The sequence below is a fragment of the Oncorhynchus mykiss genome, chromosome 13 (genome assembly GCF_013265735.2).
Source record: "Oncorhynchus mykiss isolate Arlee chromosome 13, USDA_OmykA_1.1, whole genome shotgun sequence".
Taxonomy (NCBI): Eukaryota; Metazoa; Chordata; class Actinopteri; order Salmoniformes; family Salmonidae; genus Oncorhynchus; species Oncorhynchus mykiss.
Window position 1 is genome coordinate 9,282,536 of NC_048577.1, and position 24,794 is coordinate 9,307,329.

Here is a 24,794-nt window from a genome sequence, read left to right on the forward strand (position 1 = left end):
GACTGTAGGTAGACTACTGATGATAATGGTGTGTTGACTGGAGGTAGACTACTGATGATAATGGTGTGTTGACTGGAGGTAGACTACTGATGATAATGGTGTGTTGACTGTAGGCAGACTACTGATGATAATGGTGTGTTGACCGGAGGTAGACTACTGATGATAATGGTGTGTTGACTGTAGGTAGACTACTGATGATAATGGTGTGTTGACTGTAGGTATACTACTGATGATAATGGTGTATTGACTGGAGGTAGACTACTGATGATAATGGTCTGTTGACTGTAGGTAGACTACTGATGATAATGGTGTGTTGACTGGAGGTAGACTACTGATGATAATGGTGTGTTGACTGGAGGTAGACTACTGATGATAATGGTGTGTTGACTGGAGGTAGACTACTGATGATAATGGTGTGTTGACTGGAGGTAGACTACTGATGATAATGGTGTGTTGACTGTAGGTAGACTACTGATGATAATGGTGTGTTGACTGGAGGGAGACTACTGATGATAATGGTGTGTTGACTGTAGGCAGACTACTGATGATAATGGTGTATTGACTAGAGGTAGACTACTGATGATAATGGTGTGTTGACTGTAGGTAGACTACTGATGATAATGGTGTATTGACTAGAGGTAGACTACTGATGATAATGGTGTGTTGACTGGAGGGAGACTACTGATGATAATGGTGTGTTGACTGTAGGTAGACTACTGATGATAATGGTGTTCTGACTGGAGGTAGACTACTGATGATAATGGTGTGTTGACTGGAGGGAGACTACTGATGATAATGGTGTGTTGATTGTAGGTAGACTACTGATGATAATGGTGTGTTGACTGGAGGTAGACTACTGATGATAATGGTGTGTTGACTGGAGGTAGACTACCGATGATAATGGCCTTGACAACCGTTTCCAAAGACACTCTTTCTTGGCACAGGTTCCGAAGCACTTTTATGCCCAGGGCCTGTATTCAGAAAGCGTCTCAGTGTAGGAGTGCTGATCTAGGATCAGTTTAGCCTTTAATATCATAATGAATATGATTATATGGACAGGTGGGGACCTGATCTGTGGATACAGGCCCAGGCCTGATCATTGCCTTGAGGAGGGTTTCTAATACACAGCTAACATTTAGCCAACACTCTCGTTTAAGAACCTCAAACACATCCCAGCAGTGAGTAGTCAACACATCTGGCAGGAGATATCCCAGGCTCCCTAGCACTTCCATGACCTGGCATGATCACTGACTCGAGAACAGTTTCTAAGATCAACAGTTTGTAGCTCATACGCATGGCAGTTAAGTCAACACAGTGTAGAGATCAGCCAAACTGTCAGTCCTCTTAAGTCACAGTGAAGACATGTAAAACAACAGACCGTTCAACCAAACTGTCAGTCCTCCTAAGTCACAGTGAAGACATGTAAAAGACATATAAAACAACCGACCGTTCAACCAAACTGTCAGTCCTCCTAAGTCACAGTGAAGACATGTAAAAGACATATAAAACAACCAACCGTTCAACCAAACTGTCAGTCCTCCTAAGTCACAGTGAAGACATGTAAAAGACATATAAAACAACCGACCGTTCAACCAAACTGTCAGTCCTCCTAAGTCACAGTGAAGACGTAAAACAACCGACCGTTCAACCAAACTGTCAGTCCTCCTAAGTCACAGTGAAGACATGTAAAACAACCGACCGTTCAACCAAACTGTCAGTCCTCCTAAGTCACAGTGAAGACATGTAAAACAACCGACCGTTCAACCAAACTGTCAGTCCTCCTAAGTCACAGTGAAGACATGTAAAACAACCGACCGTTCAACCAAACTGTCAGTCCTCCTAAGTCACAGTGAAGACATGTAAAACAACCGACCGTTCAACCAAACTGTCAGTCCTCCTAAGTCACAGTGAAGACATGTAAAACAACCGACCGTTCAACCAAACTGTCAGTCCTCCTAAGTCACAGTGAAGACATGTAAAACAACCGACCGTTCAACCAAACTGTCAGTCCTCCTAAGTCACAGTGAAGACACGTAAAACAACCGACCGTTCAACCAAACTGTCAGTCCTCCTAAGTCACAGTGAAGACACGTAAAACAACCGACCCTTCAAACAAACTGTCAGTCCTCCTAAGTCACAGTGAAGACACGTAAAACAACCGACCGTTCAACCAAACTGTCAGTCCTCCTAAGTCACAGTGAAGACATGTAAAACAACCGACCGTTCAACCAAACTGTCAGTCCTCCTAAGTCACAGTGAAGAGATGTAAAACAACCGACCGTTCAACCAAACTGTCAGTCCTCCTAAGTCACAGTGAAGACATGTAAAACAACCGACCGTTCAACCAAACTGTCTCACCTCGTTGGGATCCATGTCCCTGTGTCTGGGCTCCTCCTCTGGTTGACCCCATGGTTGGGGCGCAGCAGGTTCCTCTCCCAGCCTCATCTCCACCCCACCTCCTCCTCCACCCCCAGGGCCAATAGCCCCTACTATCCGGGGCTTGGTGTCCGAGGGCCTGTAGGCACAAACAGAAATGTCATCTTGGTCAGAAAGGTCATGTTGTCATCAATCAATCAAAAGTATTTACAAAGCCCTACTTCATCAGCAGTTCCCATGTCTGTCATGCAAAAACATCAATACACACACACACACACACACACACACACACACACACACACACACACACACACACACACACACACACACACACACGCACCCCACCCCCCCACCCCCCCGACCCACACACACCTGAGGGCGGGCGGGGGTCCTTCCTCCTGCGAGGCGGCGAAGTCAGATGACGAGGCAGCCGACGTTAACGGTGTGGCCCCCCCCTCCCTCCAGAAGAAGCCTGTCACCATGATGAAGGACTTGATGTTGGGGTACGGGGCCGACAGCTCCTTGAGCAGGGATACGTAGTGTAGGGCCTGGAACACATAGAATAGAATGACTTTATCAACAACAATAACATTATAACTTTATTTCTCCCCCATGAACTTACATTTTGGCATTGTGAATGAATGAATACATTTTATTTGACAAATGTTTTTAAAAAAACACACAGAATAGCCTCAACTATTTACAACTATACACACAGTAAAATGATTGAGAAAACACAACGTCAGACGACTTATTTCAACTGTCATCCTTGTTATTACATGAGCAACAATAGACAGCTTGGGCAAGACTGTCGGTACATTGGCACCTCACATACAATTTCATTTAAAATACATTGAATATATACAATATAAAGATCTTAATTTGACCTGTATTGTCACAGCAAAAATAATCCTGAAGCAACAGAATGTCCTGCGGGACAGGAAAAATTCTCAGCAGCAAAAGAGTGATCAAATTAAGGTCCTACATCTGTAGGCTATACATTTAACAATATATTTTACCTTGTAATAGTGGAGGAAGGAGATGACACACAGGCCCACTGTGCACAGCAAGAACACTCTGTGACGTCGCATTTTCATCCTATAGGAAGAGGGGGAGAGAGAGAATTGACCAATGGGAGATGACACACAGGCCATAAACATATCAACATGAACTGTGCACGGCAAGAATGTTGCTTTCTTTTCTTGTAGAGAAGGGGAGAGGAGGGGGGAGAGAGAGGAATGGAAGGGGGAGAGACAGAGAGTCAAAGGTGAAAGGGATGGAAAGGGAGAAAGGAGAGGGAGAGAGAGAATGTGGGGAGGTAGCAAGAGAGAAGAGGGTGAGCTCCTTTCATTATTCACTCATCCCTCTTCCCCCTGGAGGATTTCTGCAGTAAACATCACATGAGAAAGATCTCTCTTTTTTTGATGACCATAATCTTCCTGAGTCTAAAGCAATGACATCATCAACCAGTCAGCGAACTGTACATTTAATCTAATCCAATTTCTTCCTTGATTGGTTTATATAAAATATGTGGCCAAAACCTTGATCAACTCATTCAAATTCCTAAAAAACATCCAGAAAAAGACATCCCAGAATGTAAATGCATCCCTTTCTAAAAACGTCAGAAAGTACATCGACTTTCATATCCTCCGAAAAAATAGGATCTTAAAACAGTTCAGTTCATATTCAGTTCATATTCAGCTCATATTCAGTTCATATTCAGTTCATATTCAGTTCATATTCAGGGCAGTCAGTGCTGACGGTGCAACATCTATTCTTACATTTAATCCATCTTAATGTTTTGTTTTAATACGTCTCTCGCAGCCCACTTTAACCACACAATGAAAGAAAGGGGGAAGAAAAGAGAGAGGTAGAATGGGAGAGAGAAAGAAAGAGAGATAGATTGAAAGAGGGAGGCTGGGAGAGGGAGAAGAGAGAGAGAAAGAGAGAGAGAGAGAGCGAGAGAGAGAGAGAGAGCGAGAGTGAGAGAGAGAGAGAGAGGCAATCTGGCAGTTGTAACACACAATACCTAGTATGAATCTAAAGTAGCCTAGAAGCCTGTACAGGGCAACCTCAGGGATTCCACTGCTTTATCAAACTATGAACAGAACAGAGGAGAGAGAGGGAAAGAGTCGAGATGAGAATGAGAGTGGAAAATCAGGCGGAGGAAAGGGAGATTGGGAGAGGAGGAGGGATGGAGAGATGTGGTCCAGTGGAGGGAGGAAAAGAATGAACAAGGGATCAGCCAGAGGGAGGGAGGGAAAGAATGAACAAGGGATCAGCCAGAGGGAGGGAGGGAAAGTATGAACAAGGGATCAGCCAGAGGGAGGGAGGGAAAGTATGAACAAGGGATCAGCCAGAGGGAGGGAGGGAAAGTATGAACAAGGGATCAGCCAGAGGGAGGGATGGAAAGTATGAACAAGGGATCAGCCAGAGGGAGGGAGGGAAAGTATGAACAAGGGATCAGCCAGAGGGAGGGAGGGAAAGTATGAACAAGGGATCAGCCAGAGGGAGGGAGGAAAAGAATGCAAAAAAAAAGGAAAAATTCAGTAAACCTCTCTGAGAAATGTCAGCGTTTTGCATTCCTGCTAAGACCAGGGAGATATATGCTGCTGACCCTTTATACGCTGACTTAAGGACAGTTTAGTGTTCTCCTCTTGAGGATAGGATATGAGGGAGGGAAAGCTGATACTAGATCTGTGCCTATGGGCCAGAAATCTATACAGGCTATCTCTGAGGTCACACACTCACACACACACACACACTCACACTCACACACACACACACACACACACACACACACACACACACACACACAGTTCCGTTCCATTCCACAAGGCTAATGCTACACTTGGCAGGACTACAAGCAACAACAGAGAGGAAGGGAGGGAGAGAGGAGGGGGGAATTGGTACGGTGCAAGAGAGCGAGGTAGGGAGGGAGAGAGGGTGCGAGGGAGGAGAGAGATGAAGGGAGCAAGGGTGGCATTGAATCAGTGTGGTGCTAGGGTGTGAGGTAGAGAGGGAGCGAGGGAGAGAGAGAGAGAGAGATGGAGGTATTGTATTGAATGGTTGCGGTGCTAGAGAGAGTGGAAGGAGGGAGGGAAAGAGGGAGGGAGGAGAGGAGGTTGAATCTGTGTGGTGCAAGGTAGTGAGGGAGTAAAGGAGGGGTGACTCGGTACGTTGCTAGACAGAATGGAAGCAGGGAGCGAGCGAGGAAGGATAAGAGAGGAGGAGAGCAGGGCTTGGTTTCCCCCTCCAGTCATTTCCTCTCTGTCTACCTTATTATCTCTCATCTCCAATTCTCCTTCATTTTCTCTCCTTCTCTATTTCTCTCCCACTCTCCTCCATCTCCCTTTCCCTCTCCCCATCTCCATTACATTACATATTTCCTGTCCACACACAGTATAGGCAAGATGGCGTGAAAGAAAGAGTGAAAAGCGAGGGATGAAGAATGACAAGAAAAGCTAGGATGTATGGATGTCTTTTTCTCTCCTTCTTCTACTGTATAATAAAGGTGCTAGCTCAATGATGAAAACCTCTCTCTCTATTTATCTCCATCTCTATCAACTGTATCTCTCTCTCTCTGCCTCTCTCTCCTTACATCTCTCTCTCTGTAGGCTAGAAGACAGCATGAAATGACAAGTGAGATGGGATGTCTAAGAGAGAGTGAAGGAATGGATGTCTCTCCTCTCCTTCTTCTATAACAAAAGGTGCTGGGTCAATAATACACCCATGATGAAAACATTGTCTTGCTCTGAACAGTACACACAAACCCACTCTGTCAATGCTCAGCGTTTTACAACAACACAAAAGGCTGAAAATAGTTGCGGGGTAAAAAAACGATCAGGTGGGCCTGTAACACAAAGGACCATGGGTATGGTGCCGGATGCTGTTCTTCCATCCCTACCGCAGAGGGGAATCCCAACAACCATCTGGAAATGTTGCCGTCTCAACTAGAAAACAGACAGTCTTTTCTACCCAGGAACCAACAGTACAGTATAGATCAGGGTTGCTCAACTCTTACCCTATGAGGTCCAAGGCCTGTAGGTTTTCTGTTCTACCTGATCATTAATTGCACACACCTGGTGCCCAAGGTCTAAATCAGTCCCTGATTAAAGGGGAACAATGAAAGAACGCAGTGGAACTGGCTTCGAGGTCCAGAGTTGAGTGTGAGGGGTATAGATTATGGTGCCAGCCCGCCAGCCAGGTGCACATTTCTACAGTAAAGAAGAAATGTTGACAACAGATCAGGAACAGATTGGCTTCTCTGAATGTGAACCAATAACTGTAATATCTATGTACTATGGTGCCAGGTACCAATGATGTACATCTTTAATAGTCAAGACAGGAAACGTTGGAAACTGACAGATATAGAACCAGGCTTTTCAACTGACAGATATAGAACCAATAGAAAACAGGCTTTTCAACTGACAGATATAGAACCAATAGAAAACAGGCTTTTCAACTGAAAGATAAAGAATCAATAGAAAACAGGTTTTTCAACTGACAGATATAGAACCAATAGAAAACAGGCTTTTCAACTGACAGACATACAACCAGTAGAAAACAGGCTTTTCAACTGACAGCTATAGAACCAATAGAAAACAGGCTTTTCAACTGACAGCTATAGAACCAATAGAAACCAGAAGGTGTTGCTGTTAGAGAGGAAATGTTGCCGTTTGAGTGGAAATGTTGCTGTTAAAGGGGAAATGTTGTAGTTAGAGAGGGAATGTTGCTGTTAGAGAGGAAATGTTGCAGTTAGAGAGGAAATGTTGTAGTTAGAGAGGAAATGTTGCTGTTAGAGAGGAAATGTTGCAGTTAGAGAGGAAATGTTGCTGTTAGAGAGAAAATGTTGCAGTTAGAGAGGAAATGTTGTAGTTAGAGAGGAAATGTTGTAGTTAGAGAGGAAATGTTGCAATTAGAGAGGAAATGTTGTAGTTAGAGAGGAAATGTTGCTGTTAGAGAGGAAATGTTGCAGTTAGAGAGGAAATGTTGTAGTTAGAGAGGAAATGTTGTAGTTAGAGAGGAAATGTTGCAATTAGAGAGGAAATGTTGTAGTTAGAGAGGAAATGTTGCTGTTAAAGAGGAAATGTTGTAGTTAGAGAGGAAATGTTGCTGTTAGAGAGGAAATGTTGTAGTTAGAGAGGAAATGTTGCAGTTAGAGAGGAAATGTTGTAGTTAGAGAGGAAATGTTGTAGTTAGAGGAAATGTTGCAGTTAGAGAGGAAATGTTGCAGACTCATAGAGAACCGATGGAGAACAGATTGCCTTCTCTGAACGTGACCCGATAACTCAATACTATATACAGTACAGTATAACTACGGTACCAGGTAGTAAAGATGGAAGCTGAATGTCCCTAAACTAGAGAGTAAATGACATACAAACTGACATACAGTAGAGAACAGATAGGAAACAGATTGTTTTCTCTGAACGTGACCCAATAACTCTGTATATCTATGACTGTGGTGCCAGCTACCAAAGGTGTACAGATCACACTACCTACAGAGAAGAGGAAATGTTGCAGACACACAACACACTCGCTGAGAACAGATAGAGGACTGACAAACAGACAGAGAACAGACTGCCTCTTCTGAATGTGAACCAAATGAACCAATGACCCGCTGGTATCCCAGTGACCATCACCACGGCGACAAGGCCAGCCAGCCAATCAAACTGGGCAGAGGTTCTGTACACAGAGTAGTAGAAATTGACAGTGTCATTATTTGTCGAATAGCGGATATCAAATGAAGAAGAGGGGAAGGATGTTATTTCCAGCAGTTGGTTTGTTCATCTAAAAACACATTCAGAGATTACAGTGAACACACACATGCACACAGGCACACACAGACACACACACACACACGCACACACACAGTCCCACACAGCATCCCTGGAGTGGGAAAAAGCCCCATTGGAATGCAGCCTTAAGATATTTGAAATGCTCTACCAGAAGGAAACCCAAACATTTGGTTTGGAATCTCTTAGAGGCCTGCAGACTGGTAAACAACCAGTGAGGCACTGCTACAGCCTGCAATGTGGTGGCACACTGATCACTCTCTCAGATTAGCTGGAAACACACACACACACTCGGTGTCACACTGATCACTCTCTCAGATTAGCTGGCAACACACACACACACACTCGGTGGCACAGACACCAGCCACTATTATTGCTGAGGAGGGCAGTGCAGAAATCAACAAAAAAGCTCATTGTTGGTTGTCATGGCAACAGAGGGGGTGGGGGGCAATAGAATACAGACAGGGAGGGAAATTGAGTTTGAGACAATATTATCCACAGTCAACAAGCCAACTTAGCGCTGTCCTGGGAGACCTCACACAGACACACATGCATGCACACACATTGGACACTCATGCAAACGCACACACACACAGGATGTGGGGCTGTATACAGACGAGACATTCTGTCGACTTGGTCTTAACCAGAACCCCAAGGGGACAATGGCTGCTTACTAAGCAATAAACACAAAGCCTGAACTGTTCGGACTCCTGTCCTAAGTGTGTGTGTTCTCTGTTCTCCAATATCAACGACCACGCAGATATCCCCAGTCCCATTGTATCAAATAGTGGTCCATAACCCAAAGGGCCAACTAGGCGGCCATTTTGTGCCGACACAGCATCAGCAATAGATATGGCTCCTATTGTCTTTGCGGCTCCACAGCTCCACATTTTTTTCATCACATTAGGGTCTGTTAATGTACCACGTGGCTACTGTGCCCCAGCTGGCCTTCTTCCCTAGAGGAGGAATATGTCAAGGACATTGGGACGGGGAAACTAATACAAAAATGGATGGATGGAGGAGGAAGGGGGGGGGGGGGTGTCCAATCAGATATGTGAAGTCCATTGTCTTAATTGGTTGGCCTATCAAATCAAAAGGGGGAGGGTTTACACCTGCATTGCTTGCTGTTTGGGGTTTTAGGCTGGGTTTCTGTACAGCACTTTGAGATATCAGCTGATGTACGAAGGGCTATATAAATAAATTTGATTTGATTTGATTTACATCCCATGACTACACACACACCACGCACACACCACACACGCATACCATACACACACACTCACACACTTATGCTGCTTTCACATAGGAATTACGGTACTTTGCCCCCCCCAAAAAAAATTTGGCCAATGTTTATATGACCCCATTACAAACAGGCCTATTTTTTAGCAGATTCTTTCCTAAATACACCTTTTATATCTTCCATGCCGGCATGCGGGTGATGAGTGGTAGCACTGGTGTGCACTGGTGTTTCATTTAGAGCATTTATTTGCAGAAATGGACAACTGATCAAAATAACAAAAAATATGCAGTGTTGTCAGACCTCGAATAATGCAAAGGAAATAAGTTCCTATTCATTTTAAACAACACAATACTAATGTTTTAACTTAGGAAGAGTTCAGAAATCAATTTTTTGGTGGAATAACCCTGATTTTATATGTGTCTTTGGCCTGCTCTCCACCAGTCTTTCACATTGATGTTAGGCTACATTATTGCATGCTAAATGTCTCTGATCAGTGATAGATGAGCTATACCACCTCCACTTATTGGCCCAGCCAGAAACCCAATCACCAAATAGGCCTAGCCTACAGTATCGAGACGGAGATTCAGTCAAACCAAATCACCAAATAGACCTAGCCTACAGTATCGAGACGGAGATTCAGTCAAACCAAATCACCAAATAGACCTAGCCTACAGTATAGAGACGGAGATTCAGTGGAACCAAATCACCAAATAGACCTAGTCTACAGTATAGAGACGGAGATTCAGTGGAACCAAATCACCAAATAGACCTAGCCTACAGTATCGAGACGGAGATTCAGTCAAACCAAATCACCAAATAGACCTAGCCTACAGTATAGAGACGGAGATTCAGTCAAACCAAATCACCAAATAGACCTAGCCTACAGTATAGAGACGGAGATTCAGTCAAACCAAATCACCAAATAGACCTAGCCTACAGTATAGAGACGGAGATTCAGTGGAACCAAATCACCAAATAGACCTAGCCTACAGTATAGAGACGGAGATTCAGTCAAACCAAATCACCAAATAGACCTAGCCTACAGTATAGAGACGGAGATTCAGTCAAACCAAATCACCAAATAGACCTAGCCTACAGTATAGAGACGGAGATTCAGTCAAACCAAATCACCAAATAGACCTAGCCTACAGTATAGAGACGGAGATTCAGTCAAACCAAATCACCAAATAGACCTAGCCTACAGTATAGAGACGGAGATTCAGTCAAACCAAATCACCAAATAGACCTAGCCTACAGTATAGAGACGGAGATTCAGTGACACCAAATCACCAAATAGACCTAGCCTACAGTATAGAGACGGAGATTCAGTCAAACCAAATCACCAAATAGACCTAGCCTACAGTATAGAGACGGAGATTCAGTGACACCAAATCACCAAATAGACCTAGCCTACAGTATAGAGACGGAGATTCAGTCAAACCAAATCACCAAATAGACCTAGCCTACAGTATAGAGACGGAGATTCAGTGGAACCAAATCACCAAATAGACCTAGCCTACAGTATAGAGACGGAGTTTCAGTCAAACCAAATCACCAAATAGACCTAGTCTACAGTATCGAGACGGAGATTCAGTCAAACCAAATCACCAAATAGACCTAGTCTACAGTATAGAGACGGAGATTCAGTGACACCAAATCACCAAATAGACCTAGCCTACAGTATAGAGACGGAGATTCAGTCAAACCAAATCACCAAATAGACCTAGCCTACAGTATAGAGACGGAGATTCAGTCAAACCCAATCACCAAATAGACCTAGTCTACAGTATAGAGACGGAGATTCAGTGACACCAAATCACCAAATAGACCTAGCCTACAGTATTGAGACGGAGATTCAGTCAAACCAAATCACCAAATAGACCTAGTCTACAGTATCGAGACAGAGATTCAGTGGAACCAAATCACCAAATAGGCCTAGCCTACAGTATAGAGACAGAGATTCAGTCAAACCCAATCACCAAATAGACCTAGTCTACAGTATAGAGACGGAGATTCAGTGACACCAAATCACCAAATAGACCTAGCCTACAGTATAGAGACGGAGATTCAGTGGAACCAAATCACCAAATAGACCTAGCCTACAGTATCGAGACGGAGATTCAGTGACACCAAATCACCAAATAGACCTAGCCTACAGTATCGAGACGGAGATTCAGTCAAACCAAATCACCAAATAGACCTAGCCTACAGTATCGAGACGGAGATTCAGTCAAACCAAATCACCAAATAGACCTAGCCTACAGTATAGAGACGGAGATTCAGTCAAACCAAATCACCAAATAGACCTAGTCTACAGTATCGAGACGGAGATTCAGTCAAACCAAATCACCAAATAGACCTAGTCTACAGTATAGAGACGGAGATTCAGAGACACCAAATCACCAAATAGACCTAGCCTACAGTATAGAGACGGAGATTCAGTCAAACCAAATCACCAAATAGACCTAGCCTACAGTATAGAGACGGAGATTCAGTCAAACCCAATCACCAAATAGACCTAGTCTACAGTATAGAGACGGAGATTCAGTGACACCAAATCACCAAATAGACCTAGCCTACAGTATAGAGACGGAGATTCAGTCAAACCAAATCACCAAATAGACCTAGCCTACAGTATAGAGACGGAGATTCAGTGACACCAAATCACCAAATAGACCTAGCCTACAGTATAGAGACGGAGATTCAGTGGAACCAAATCACCAAATAGACCTAGCCTACAGTATAGAGACGGAGATTCAGTCAAACCAAATGACCAAATAGACCTAGTCTACAGTATAGAGACGGAGATTCAGTGGAACCAAATCACCAAATAGACCTAGTCTACAGTATAGAGACGGAGATTCAGTGACACCAAATCACCAAATAGACCTAGCCTACAGTATCGAGACGGAGATTCAGTGGAACCAAATCACCAAATAGACCTAGCCTACAGTATAGAGACGGAGATTCAGTGGAACCAAATCACCAAATAGACCTAGCCTACAGTATAGAGACGGAGATTCAGTGGAACCAAATCACCAAATAGACCTAGCCTACAGTATCGAGACGGAGATTCAGTCAAACCAAATCACCAAATAGACCTAGCCTACAGTATAGAGACGGAGATTCAGTCAAACCAAATCACCAAATAGACCTAGTCTACAGTATAGAGACGGAGATTCAGTCAAACCAAATCACCAAATAGACCTAGTCTACAGTATAGAGACGGAGATTCAGTCAAACCAAATCACCAAATAGACCTAGTCTACAGTATAGAGACGGAGATTCAGTGGAACCAAATCACCAAATAGACCTAGCCTACAGTATAGAGACGGAGATTCAGTGGAACCAAATCACCAAATAGACCTAGCCTACAGTATCGAGACGGAGATTCAGTCAAACCAAATCACATTGATAGATTATCAGGCAAGTCAGTGAAGGCACATGCTTTTGGTTGGGAAGCAGGACTGGGCTACTAAACAGCTGGCAGTGAAGAGCAAAACATACCACTTGTTAAACTACATAACCTGGCAACGTGTAAACTTGTAAACTAACTGATCACGGGCAGTATGCACTCAACTTAGCTAACATTATCCCCGATCTATTTGTAGCCTAAGCAATATCCAAATGGAAATCTAACAGTTATTCATTTATCAAGACGAGTCCCCACTCAATGGCGCTGTCCTAATCAAAACGGTGCTGAAATGATCCTCTAGTTGACCACATGTTGGTATTGCTTCATATCTACTGTTTTACAACAGTAAGCAACAATTTGATACATCACTTAAATTGCATTAGCCAATCATTTCCTCATCCCGCGATATTAATTCCCACAGTAATTCTTTATGGATCCATCCAGTAGGGCATTTGACCTTTTTTGACTGTTTGAGTACTCGCATGAGAGTACTCGCATGATTTGTTTTCCAGTACTCGAATGAAAGAATGTTTTTTAACAAAGGCAGCACTGTAAAAAAACTATGAGGGCATTTATCTACAGTGCTTTCTGAAAGTATTCAGAGCCCTTCTCTTTTTCCACATTTTGTTACGCCTTATTCTGAATAAGTATTCAGACATTCTGCTATGAGACTCGCCTCCCTGACCAAGGCCCTTCTTCCCTGATTGCTTAGTTTGGCTGGAGGCCAGCTCTAGGAACAGTGTTGGTGGTTCCAAACTTCTTCCATTTAAAAATGATGGAGGCCACTGTGTTCTTGGGGGGATCTTCAATGCTGCAGAAATTGTTTAATACCCTTCCCCAGATCATGTCCAATCAATTACATTAACCACGGGTGGACTCCAATCAAGTTGTAGAAACATCTCAAGGGTGATCAATGGAAACAGGATGCACCTGAGCTCAATTTCGAGTATCATAAATGAGCTAAAATTTCAACAAAACAGTTTTTGCTTTGTCATTACGGGGTATTGTGTGAAGATTGATGAGGGGATATTTTTTCCCCAGTCCATTTTAGAACAAGGCTGTAATGTAACAAAAAGTGGAAAAAGTCAAGGGGTCTGAATACTTTCCTAATTCACTGTATAAAAACTTAGTGATGCTTGGCTTGGTTCATTTTTTTGTTGTGTCCTGCAAATGCACATGTACAAATGGAACACTAGAGTCAAAGCAAATTAATGTTGTCTTCAAGACAAAATTTAGACCAAATAGTTTTTACAGTTTTTCAAAATGTTTTTATCCCTGGTTAAAGATGGGGTACTCATGTCCATCCCTAGCATCCCGTTGTTGTTAAGAAAACTGTGCACTGCTTAGCGCTGGGCTATGCCAAGAGATTGGTGAAGTGACATGCCTTGCAAAGTTTAGAACTGCAAGGAGGACAGTTAATGGGCGTTGCCTAACAACTATCAAGAGTGAGAGAGCAGATGAAGGAAAGGAAACAAGGAAGGGACAAGGGAGCCTCTTTAGACGATTGAGATGCAGCCCAGCCTCTGTCACCTCATTTAAACTGCAGATCAGACAGGCCCTGTTCTGCCCAGAACACCCATAGATTTCCATTGCTGACCCCACAGTGTCCGTCTGACTGACCTGTTTCAATAACTTCCTCTGTGTCTGTTTCTCTGAGTCACAGGCTTTACAGAGACCAATGGAAACTAATAAGGTTGTGGCCCAAATGCCACCCGATTCCATATACTGTGCACTACCATTGACCAGCCCTCTATGGCAGACGTGCCCAACCTTTTTCCCACAGGGCCCCTTTTTCACATTAGAAAACTAGAACATAGAAATAGAAGAGTTGGCCTCAGCGTGGGACATACAGTAAGGCTCTCTTGCTCTCTCACCCGTTCTCCCTTTATGCCCTTCTCTCTCTCTTTCTCTCTCTGTCCTCTCAGTACATCCCTGACCGTGCCTTGCTCCGTTTCATCTGTGTTGTTCTTCTGTTAGCTACTGCTAAGCTAGCTCTATAGTGACTCATCCATAGGACATCACCCAACAAGGGACTGACATTAGCCACCGCTAAGCTAGCTCTACAGTGACTCATCCATAGGACATCACCCAACAAGAGACTGACATTAGCCAACGCTAAGCTAGCTCTACAGTGACTCATCCATAGGACATCACCCAACAAGAGACTGACATTAGCCACCGCTAAGCTAGCTCTATAGTGACTCATCATTAGAACATCACCCAACAAGAGACTGACATTAGCCACCGCTAAGCTAGCTCTACAGTGACTCATCCATAGGACATCACCCAACAACAGACTGACATTAGCCAACGCTAAGCTAGCTCTACAGTGACTCATCCATAGGACATCACCCAACAAGAGACTGACATTAGCCAACGCTAAGCTAGCTCTACAGTGACTCATCCATAGGACATCACCCAACTAGTCTGACATTAGCCACAGCTAAGCTAGCTCTACAGTGACTCATCCATAGGACATCACCCAACAAGAGACTGACATTAGCCCCCGCTAAGCTAGCTTTACAGTGACTCATCCATAGGACATCACCCAACAAGAGTCTCCCATTAGCCAACGCTAAGCTAGCTCTATAGTGACTCATCATTAGAACATTACCCAACAAGAGTGTTTCTCTGTGTTTCTATAAGAAAGCTGATATCTAACTGACTGATTCAGAGTTAACTGGGTTAAATGCGGAAGACACATTTCAGTTGAAGGCATTCAGTTGTACAACTGACTAGGTATCCCCCCTTTCCCTAAGAACACACTGACACACTCAAATACATGCACAAAAGCACTTCATAGTGGACTTCCTGGTTGTTGTGTGTGTGTATGGTTCAATGGTGCTCAGTGTGTGTGTGTATGGTTCAGTGGTACTCAGTGCTCAGTGTGTGTGTATGGTTCAGTGGTGCTCAGTGCTTAGTGCTCAGTGTGTGTGTATGGTTCAGTGGTGCTCAGTGCTCAATGTGTGTGTATGGTTCAGTGGTGCTCAGTGCTCAGTGTGTGTGTCTGGTTCAGTGGTGCTCAGTGCTTAGTGCTCAGTGTGTGTGTATGGTTCAGTGGTGCTCAGTGCTCAATGTGTGTGTATGGTTCAGTGGTGCTCAGTGCTCAGTGTGCGTGTATGGTTCAGTGGTGCTCAGTGCTTAGTGCTCAGTGTGTGTGTATGGTTCAGTGGTGCTCAGTGCTCAGTGTGTGTGTATGGTTCAGTGGTGCTCAGTGCTTAGTGTGTGTGTATGGTTCAGTGGTACTCAGTGCCCCGTGTGTGTGTGTGTGTGTGTGTGTGTGTGTGTGTGTGTGTGTGTGTGTGTGTGTGTGTGTGTGTGTGTGTGTGTGTGTGTGTGTGTGTGTGTGTGTGTTTCAGTGGGCAGGTGAGACAGATCTCAGGAGAAGGCCGGGTGCTAAGAGAGAGAGGTCTGGGTTAGATGAGAGTACGTGTTTGTATGGATGGAAAAGGGGTATAAGTGCAATGGTGTGTGTGTAGGGGTGTAGGTTGTGATTGGGGAGTGTGTGTAGGGGCGTAGGTTGTGATTGGGGAGTGTGTGTAGGGGTGTAGGTTGTGATTGGGGAGTGTGTGTAGGGGTGTAGGTTGTGATTGGGGAGTGTGTGTAGGGGTGTAGGTTGTGATTGGGGAGTGTGTGTAGGGGTGTAGGTTGTGATTGGGGAGTGTGTGTAGGGGTGTAGGTTGTGATTGGGGAGTGTGTGTATGGGTGTAGGTTGTGATTGGGGAGTGTGTGTAGGGGTGTAGGTTGTGATTAGGGAGTGTGTGTAGAGGCGTAGGTTGTGATTGGGGAGTGTGTGTAGGGGTGTAGGTTGTGATTGGGGAGTGTGTGTAGGAGTGTAGGTTGTGATTGGGGAGTGTGTGTAGGGGTGTAGGTTGTGATTGTGGAGTGTGTGTAGGAGTGTAGGTTGTGATTAGGGAGTGTGTGTAGAGGCATAGGTTGTGATTGGGGAGTGTGTGTAGGGGTGTAGGTTGTGATTGGGGAGTGTGTGTAGGAGTGTAGGTTGTGATTGGGGAGTGTGTGTAGGGGTGTAGGTTGTGATTGTGGAGTGTGTGTAGGAGTGTAGGTTGTGATTAGGGAGTGTGTGTAGAGGCATAGGTTGTGATTGGGGAGTGTGTGTAGGGGTGTAGGTTGTGATTGGGGAGTGTGTGTAGGGGCGTAGGTTGTGATTGGGGAGTGTGTGTAGGGGTGTAGGTTGTGATTGGGGAGTGTGTGTAGGGGTGTAGGTTGTGATTGGGGAGTGTGTGTAGGGGCGTAGGTTGTGATTGGGGAGTGTGTGTAGGGGTGTAGGTTGTGATTGGGGAGTGTGTGTAGGGGTGTAGGTTGTGATTGGGGAGTGTGTGTAGGGGTGTAGGTTGTGATTGGGGAGTGTGTGTAGGGGCGTAGGTTGTGCTTGGGGAGTGTGTGTAGGGGCGTAGGTTGTGATTGGGGAGTGTGTGTAGGGGTGTAGGTTGTGATTAGGGAGTGTGTGTAGGGGTGTAGCTAGTGATTGGGGAGTGTGTGTAGGGGTGTAGGTTGTGATTGGGGAGTGTGTGTAGGGGTGTAGGTTGTGATTGGGGAGTGTGTGTAGGGGTGTAGGTTGTGATTGGGGAGTGTGTTTAGGGGTGTAGGTTGTGATTGGGGAGTGTGTGTAGGGGCATAGGTTGTGATTGGGGAGTGTGTGTAGGGGTGTAGGTTGTGATTAGGGAGTGTGTGTAGGGGTGTAGGTTGTGATTAGGGAGTGTGTGTAGGGGTGTAGGTTGTGATTGGGGAGTGTGTGTAGGGGTGTAGGTTGTGATTGGGGAATGTGTGTAGGGGTGTAGGTTGTGATTGGGGAGTGTGTGTAGGGGTGTAGGTTGTGATTGGGGAGTGTGTGTAGGGGTGTAGGTTGTGATTGGGGAGTGTGTGTAGGGGTGTAGGTTGTGATTGGGGAGTGTGTGTAGGGGTGTAGGTTGTGATTGGGGAGTGTGTGTAGGGGTGTAGGTTGTGATTAGGGAGTGTGTGTAGAGGCGTAGGTTGTGATTGGGGAGTGTGTGTAGGGGTGTAGGTTGTGATTGGGGAGTGTGTGTAGGAGTGTAGGTTGTGATTGGGGAGTGTGTGTAGGGGTGTAGGTTGTGATTGTGGAGTGTGTGTAGGGGTGTAGGTTGTGATTAGGGAGTGTGTGTAGAGGCGTAGGTTGTGATTGGGGAGTGTGTGTAGGGGTGTAGGTTGTGATTGGGGAGTGTGTGTAGGGGCGTAGGTTGTGATTGGGGAGTGTGTGTAGGGGCGTAGGTTGTGATTGGGGAGTGTGTGTAGGGGTGTAGGTTGTGATTGGGGAGTGTGTGTAGGGGTGTAGGTTGTGATTGGGGAGTGTGTGTAGGGGTGTAGGTTGTGATTGGGGAGTGTGTGTAGGGGTGTAGGTTGTGATTGGGGAGTGTGTGTAGGGGTGTAGGTTGTGTTGTGGGGAGTGTGTGTAGGGGTGTAGGTTGTGATTGGGGAGTGTGTGTAGGGGTGTAGGTTGTGATTGGGGAGTGTGTGTAGGAGTGTAGGTTGTGATTGGGGAGTGTGTGTAGGGGTGTAGGTTGTGATTGTGGAGTGTGTGTAGGGGTGTAGGTTGTGATTAGGGAGTGTGTGTAGAGGCGTAGGTTGTGATTGGGGAGTGTGTGTAGGGGTGTAGGTTGTGATTGGGGAGTGTGTGTAGGGGCGTAGGTTGTGATTGGGGAGTGTGTGTAGGGGCGTAGGTTGTGATTGGGGAGTGTGTGTAGGGGTGTAGGTTGTGATTGGGGAGTGTGTGTAGGGGTGTAGGTTGTGATTGGGGAGTGTGTGTAGGGGTGTAGGTTGTGATTGGGGAGTGTGTGTAGGGGTGTAGGTTGTGATTGGGGAGTGTGTGTAGGGGTGTAGGTTGTGTTGTGGGGAGTGTGTGTAGGGGTGTAGGTTGTGATTGGGGAGTGTGTGTAGGGGTGTAGGTTGTGATTGGGGAGTGTGTGTAGGGGTGTAGGTTGTGATTGTGGAGTGTGTGTAGGGGCGTAGGTTGTGATTAGGGAGTGTGTGTAGGGGTGTAGGTTGTGATTGGGGAGTGTGTGTAGGGGCGTAGGTTGTGATTGGGGAGTGTGTGTAGGGGTGTAGGTTGTGATTGGGGAGTGTGTGTAGGGGCGTAGGTTGTGATTGGGGAGTGTGTGTAGGGGTGTAGGTAGTGATTGGGGAGTGTGTGTAGGGGTGTAGGTTGCGATTGGGGAGTGTGTGTAGGGGCGTAGGTTGTGATTGGGGAGTGTGTGTAGGGGCGTAGGTTGTGATTGGGGAGTGTGTGTAGGGGTGTAGGTTGTGATTGGGTAGTGTGTGTAGGGGCGTAGGTTGTGATTGGGGAGTGTGTGTAGGGGTGTAGGTTGTGATTGGGTAGTGTGTGTAGGGGCGTAGGTTGTGATTGGGGAGTGTGTGTAGGGGTGTAGGTTATGATTGGGTAGTGTGTGTAGGGGCGTAGGTTGTGATTGGGGAGTGTGTGTAGGGGTGTAGGTTGTGATTGGGGAGTGTGTGTAGGGGCGTAGGTTGTGATTGGGGAGTGTGTGTAGGGGCGTAGGTTGTGATTGGGGAGTGTGTGTAGGGGTGTAGGTTGTGATTGGGGAGTGTGTGTAGGGGCGTAGGTTGTGATTGGTGGAGTGTGTGTAGGGGAGTAGGTTGTGATTGGGGAGTGTGTGTAGGGGTGTAGGTTTTTATTGGGGAGTGTGTGTAGGGGCGTAAGTTGTGATTGGGGAGTGTGTGTAGGGGCGTAGGTTGTGATTGGGGAGTGTGTGTAGGGGCGTAGGTTGTGATTGGGGAGTGTGTGTAGGGGTGTAGGTTGTGATTGGGGAGTGTGTGTAGGGGCGTAGGTTGTGATTGGGGAGTGTGTGTAGGGGCGTAGGTTGTGATTGGGGAGTGCGTGTAGGGGTGTAGGTTGTGATTGGGGAGTGTGTGTAGGGGCGTAGGTTGTGTTGTGGGGAGTGTGTGTAGGGGTGTAGGTTGTGATTGGGGAGTGTGTGTAGGGGTGTAGGTTGTGATTGGGGAGTGTGTGTAGGGGTGTAGGTTGTGATTAGGGAGTGTGTGTAGGGGTGTAGGTTGTGATTGGGGAGTGTGTGTAGGGGCGTAGGTTGTGATTGGGGAGTGTGTGTAGGGGTGTAGGTAGTGATTGGGGAGTGTGTGTAGGGGTGTAGGTTGCGATTGGGGAGTGTGTGTAGGGGCGTAGGTTGTGATTGGGGAGTGTGTGTAGGGGCGTAGGTTGTGATTGGGGAGTGTGTGTAGGGGCGTAGGTTGTGATTGGGGAGTGTGTGTAGGGGTGTAGGTTGTGATTGGGTAGTGTGTGTAGGGGCGTAGGTTGTGATTGGGGAGTGTGTGTAGGGGTGTAGGTTGTGATTGGGGAGTGTGTGTAGGGGTGTAGGTTATGATTGGGTAGTGTGTGTAGGGGCGTAGGTTGTGATTGGGGAGTGTGTGTAGGGGTGTAGGTTGTGATTGGGGAGTGTGTGTAGGGGCGTAGGTTGTGATTGGGGAGTGTGTGTAGGGGCGTAGGTTGTGATTGGGGAGTGTGTGTAGGGGTGTAGGTTGTGATTGGGGAGTGTGTGTAGGGGCGTAGGTTGTGATTGGTGGAGTGTGTGTAGGGGAGTAGGTTGTGATTGGGGAGTGTGTGTAGGGGTGTAGGTTTTTATTGGGGAGTGTGTGTAGGGGCGTAGGTTGTGATTGGGGAGTGTGTGTAGGGGCGTAGGTTGTGATTGGGGAGTGTGTGTAGGGGCGTAGGTTGTGATTGGGGAGTGTGTGTAGGGGTGTAGGTTGTGATTGGGGAGTGTGTGTAGGGGCGTAGGTTGTGATTGGGGAGTGTGTGTAGGGGCGTAGGTTGTGATTGGGGAGTGCGTGTAGGGGTGTAGGTTGTGATTGGGGAGTGTGTGTAGGGGCGTAGGTTGTGATTGGTGGAGTGTGTGTAGGGGAGTAGGTTGTGATTGGGGAGTGTGTGTAGGGGTGCAGGTTGTGATTGGGGAGTGTGTTTAGGGGCGTAGGTTGTGATTGGGGAGTGTGTGTAGGGGCGTAGGTTGTGATTGGGGAGTGTGTGTAGGGGCGTAGGTTGTGATTGGGGAGTGTGTGTTGGGGTGTAGGTTGTGATTGGGGAGTGTGTGTAGGGGCGTAGGTTGTGATTGGGGAGTGTGTGTAGGGGTGTAGGTTGTGATTGGTGGAGTGTGTGTAGGGGCGTAGGTTGTGATTGGGGAGTGTGTGTAGGGGCGTAGGTTGTGATTGGGGAGTGTGTGTGTGTGGGAAAGTCATTGGAATGCACACACTCCTCTACTCTCATCCATAATGTAACTGTACCAGTCAGTAAGGCCTCAACCCCTCCCTCTCTTTTCTATCATTCCCTCTCTTCCCCTCCCTCTCTCTCCCTAGACTGATGAACACAGTAGTGTCACTCTTCCTTCTCTCTCCCCTACATTTTTTATCTCTCACTCTATCCTCTCCCTCTCCTCCTTTCCTCCCTCCACTCCATCCCTCTCTTGTCATCCTCTCCCCCTCCCTACCTCCATCCTTACATCCCTCTCTCCACTCCATCCCCTTCCCTCTCCTTACCTCCCTCCCTCCACTCATCCTCTGCCTTTCCCTCCCTCCCTCTCCTTACCTCCCTCCCTCACTCCTTACCTACCTCCTTTTCACCCTCCCTCCCTCTCTCCACTCCATCCCTCTCTCCATCCTCTCCCTCTCCTTACCTCGCTCCCTCCCTCTCCTCTCCCTCTCCTTCCTTCCCTCTCTCCCCCTCTCCTTCCTTCTCTCTCTCTCTCCTGATATCTCTGTCTCCAGTTCTATCTGACATCATCATTGCCATAGGGATGGGAATGCCGGACAATCCATTTTCCCATAACCCTCCACAGTGTCTTGGTCCCTAGAACAACTTACTGGATGACTAAGACATCGTCGTATCATCTTTAATAGTAAATGGATTCACAGTTTCCCACACATCATCACTTTCTTCTTCTCCTTCAACACTAGCCATCCAGCCCTCCTTTCATCCTCCCTTTCTTCATCCACTCCTCTCAATTGCCTTCTCATTACAGCTGAAAAGGAGGAGAAGGAATCAGTAGAACTGTCTGGCTGCTTTACTGCATATCTTGCTGACTTTAGCCCGTTAGCGTATTAGCACTCTGCATTGGGGTTGTGTGGGTTTTTTAGCTGAGTCATGCTAGCCAGGGGTTAAATATTAGCGGTAGGGATAATGACTGGGTTTGGAGACAAAGACAGGTGAGGCAGCACAGTGTGTGTGTGGTGTTTTGACTTATCATCTGTCCAGAGGTGTGTCATTATATTCCAGACAAACACTAATGCTGTCTAGATCCTTCCCTCTCTCCCTCCCTCCCTCCTTCCCGAGTGGTGCAGTGGTCTAAGGCACTGCATCTCAGTGCAAGAGGAGTAACTACAGTCTCTGGTTCAAATCCAGGCTGAATCACATCTGGCTGTGATTGGGAGCCCCATAGGGTGGTGCACAATTGGCCCGGGGTAGGCTGTCATTGTAAATAAAAATGTGTTCTTAACTGACTTGCCTAGTTTAATAACATATATATATTTTTAAATCTAATGCTCTACATCTCCCTCTCTCTTTCTCAATATCTCTCACCACCTGCTGAGCAGTGAATGGGTGTTAGAGTGCTGTATGAGGCCTCCGACCACAAGGCATTACAGAGAGTAGTGTGTAAAAGAGGGCTTCGAAACAGCTTCTACCCCCAAGCCATAAGTCTCCTGAACAGCTAATCAAAGGGCTACCCAGACACCCTCTTTTACACTGCTGCTACTCTCTGTTTATGATCTATACGTAGTCACTTTAATTCTACCTACATGTACATATTACCTCAATTACCTCGACTAACCAGTGCCCCCGCACATTGACTCTGTACCGGTACCCCTTGTATATAGCGTTGCTTGTTATTTTACTGCTATTATTTGTTACTTTTATTTTCTATTTAAAAAGTTGTACTTATCTATTTTTTACTTAACACTTCTTATTATTTTTTTCTTAACCTCTTAAAGCATTGATGGTTAAGGGCTTGTAAGTAAGCATTTCACTGTAAGGTTGTAAGGTTGTACCTGTTGTATTCGGCACATGTGACAAATAACATTTGATTTGATTCTCTCTCCCTCTACTTCTTTCTCTCACTCTCTCATTCCCTTGAATTCTCTCTTCCTAGTTATTTTTAAATAAAAAATGGCTGCGTGAAATTGCTGGATATTGGCGGGAACTGGAGCATGCTGTCGATCCAAGGCATCCCAAAAATGCCGACGTGTGACATGTCTGGTGACTATGCAGGCCAGGGAAGAACTGAGACATTTTCAGCTTCCAGGAATTGTGTACAGATCCTTGCAACATGGGGCTGTGCGTTATCATGCTGAAACATGAGGTAATGGCGGCAGATGAATGGCAGGACAATGGGCCTCAGGATCTTGTCCCGGTATCTCTGTTCATTCAAATTGCCATTGATAAAATGCAGTTGTGTTCATTGTCCATAAATTGTCATACACATCAATCCAGAGCATCCCAGCATGCTCAATGGATGACATGTCTGGTGAGTATGCAGGCCATGGAAGAACTGGGACATTTTCAGCTTTGTTTCAGAACATTCAATTCTCCGGCAACAGCTCTGGTGGACATTCCTGCAGTCAGCATGTCAATTGCACGCTTCCTCAAAACTTGAGACATGAGACATCTGTAGCATTGTCTTGTGTGACAAAACTGCACATAGAGTGGCCTTTTATTGTCCACAGCACAAGGTGCAGCTGTGTAATGATCATGCTGTTGAATCAGCTTCTTGATATGCCACACCTGTCAGGTGGATGGATTATCTTGGACAGGAGAAATGCTCACTAACAGGGAGGTAAAAACACGTGTTCACAACATTTGAGAGAAATAAGCTTTTAGTGTGTATGAACATTTCTGGGATCCTTTATTTCAGCTCCTGAAATATAGAACCAACACTTTACATGCTGTGTTTAAATATGTTTTCAGTGTAGCTTACGTTGATTGGACTACATTGTTTTTGGTATCTTTTAGCTGTCACTGTATTAGATGAAGCAGAGGTGATTTGATGATGTTGAAATGTTGAAGTGTAAATGGTGCTGGAATAGTGGAGGCAGCTCCTGTTTTCCGTGCGACTAGCGGTGACTCCCTGTGGTTCTAAATCAATAGTTGTTTAGTGGTCTGAAAATGTGGGGAACATTATCCTACTGGACCCTGCTGTAGGTGGTGTTACTGTTTGTTACAGGCTAAATGCTTGGTGGACTTCACCAGACAGATGTTGCCCTACGGTTTTGTGATGAAACAAAGGTGTGGTTGAATTTATTCTGCCACTGTGTCTTCTTATCGTCTCGTCCTTTAGGCCCATATATCACGATGTCAAGGCATATGAACTAACAGGCTATAGAGCAAACAACACAATGATCACAACACATAGATTGTAATATGTCTTTGTTTTCTGGCCTGGCTTCCCCAGTGATTTTACCCATGTACCTCCACGTTCAGATGTAATTACCCCTAGTCAGACAAACAGACAGACAAAGACAGTCAAGGACGAGTGTGTGTGTGTGTGTGTGTGTGTGTGTGTGTGTGTGTGTGTGTGTGTGTGTGTGTGTGTGTGTGTGTGTGTGTGTGTGTGTGTGTGTGTGTGTGTGTGTGTGTGTGTGTGTGTGTGTGTGTGAGAGTGTGTGTGAGAGTGTGTGTGTGTGTGTGTGAGCACACTAACGGTATGTGTGCAACAATCAATAAGATCACCAACAACACAATACTTATTTCCAAACCCATCACATCAACCATTTTTTTCCACTTGCGTCACAGCAATCACCACTGATGGCTCTCGTGTCAATCAGCAAGGCCATGCAACTAATCTCCTTGTGGCTCCATCACAATAGCTTATGTAAGGTGAGTCCTACCGTACGGACCAAAATGGCCGCCCAGCTTCACCACCCAGGTGGCTTTTACACTTCTACACATTAAGAGAGTATTAGGTCAGGTAAGTCAATCCAA

General features: G+C 45.9%; 1 protein-coding gene across 1 annotated transcript in view; it reads right to left on the bottom strand.

Annotated features, from left to right (window-relative positions):
* Positions 1–24,794, bottom strand: part of LOC110485598 (beta-1,4-mannosyl-glycoprotein 4-beta-N-acetylglucosaminyltransferase) — a 76,115-nt gene that overhangs the window by 6,734 nt on the left and 44,587 nt on the right. The window contains exons 2-4 of the mRNA XM_036940175.1: positions 3,396–3,474; positions 2,749–2,924; positions 2,359–2,515 (exon numbers count right to left, since the gene is read on the bottom strand). Coding sequence (XP_036796070.1) covers positions 2,359–2,515; positions 2,749–2,924; positions 3,396–3,473 — 411 coding nt within the window. The 5' untranslated portion in view covers position 3,474. The remainder of the gene's footprint in view (positions 1–2,358; positions 2,516–2,748; positions 2,925–3,395; positions 3,475–24,794) is intronic.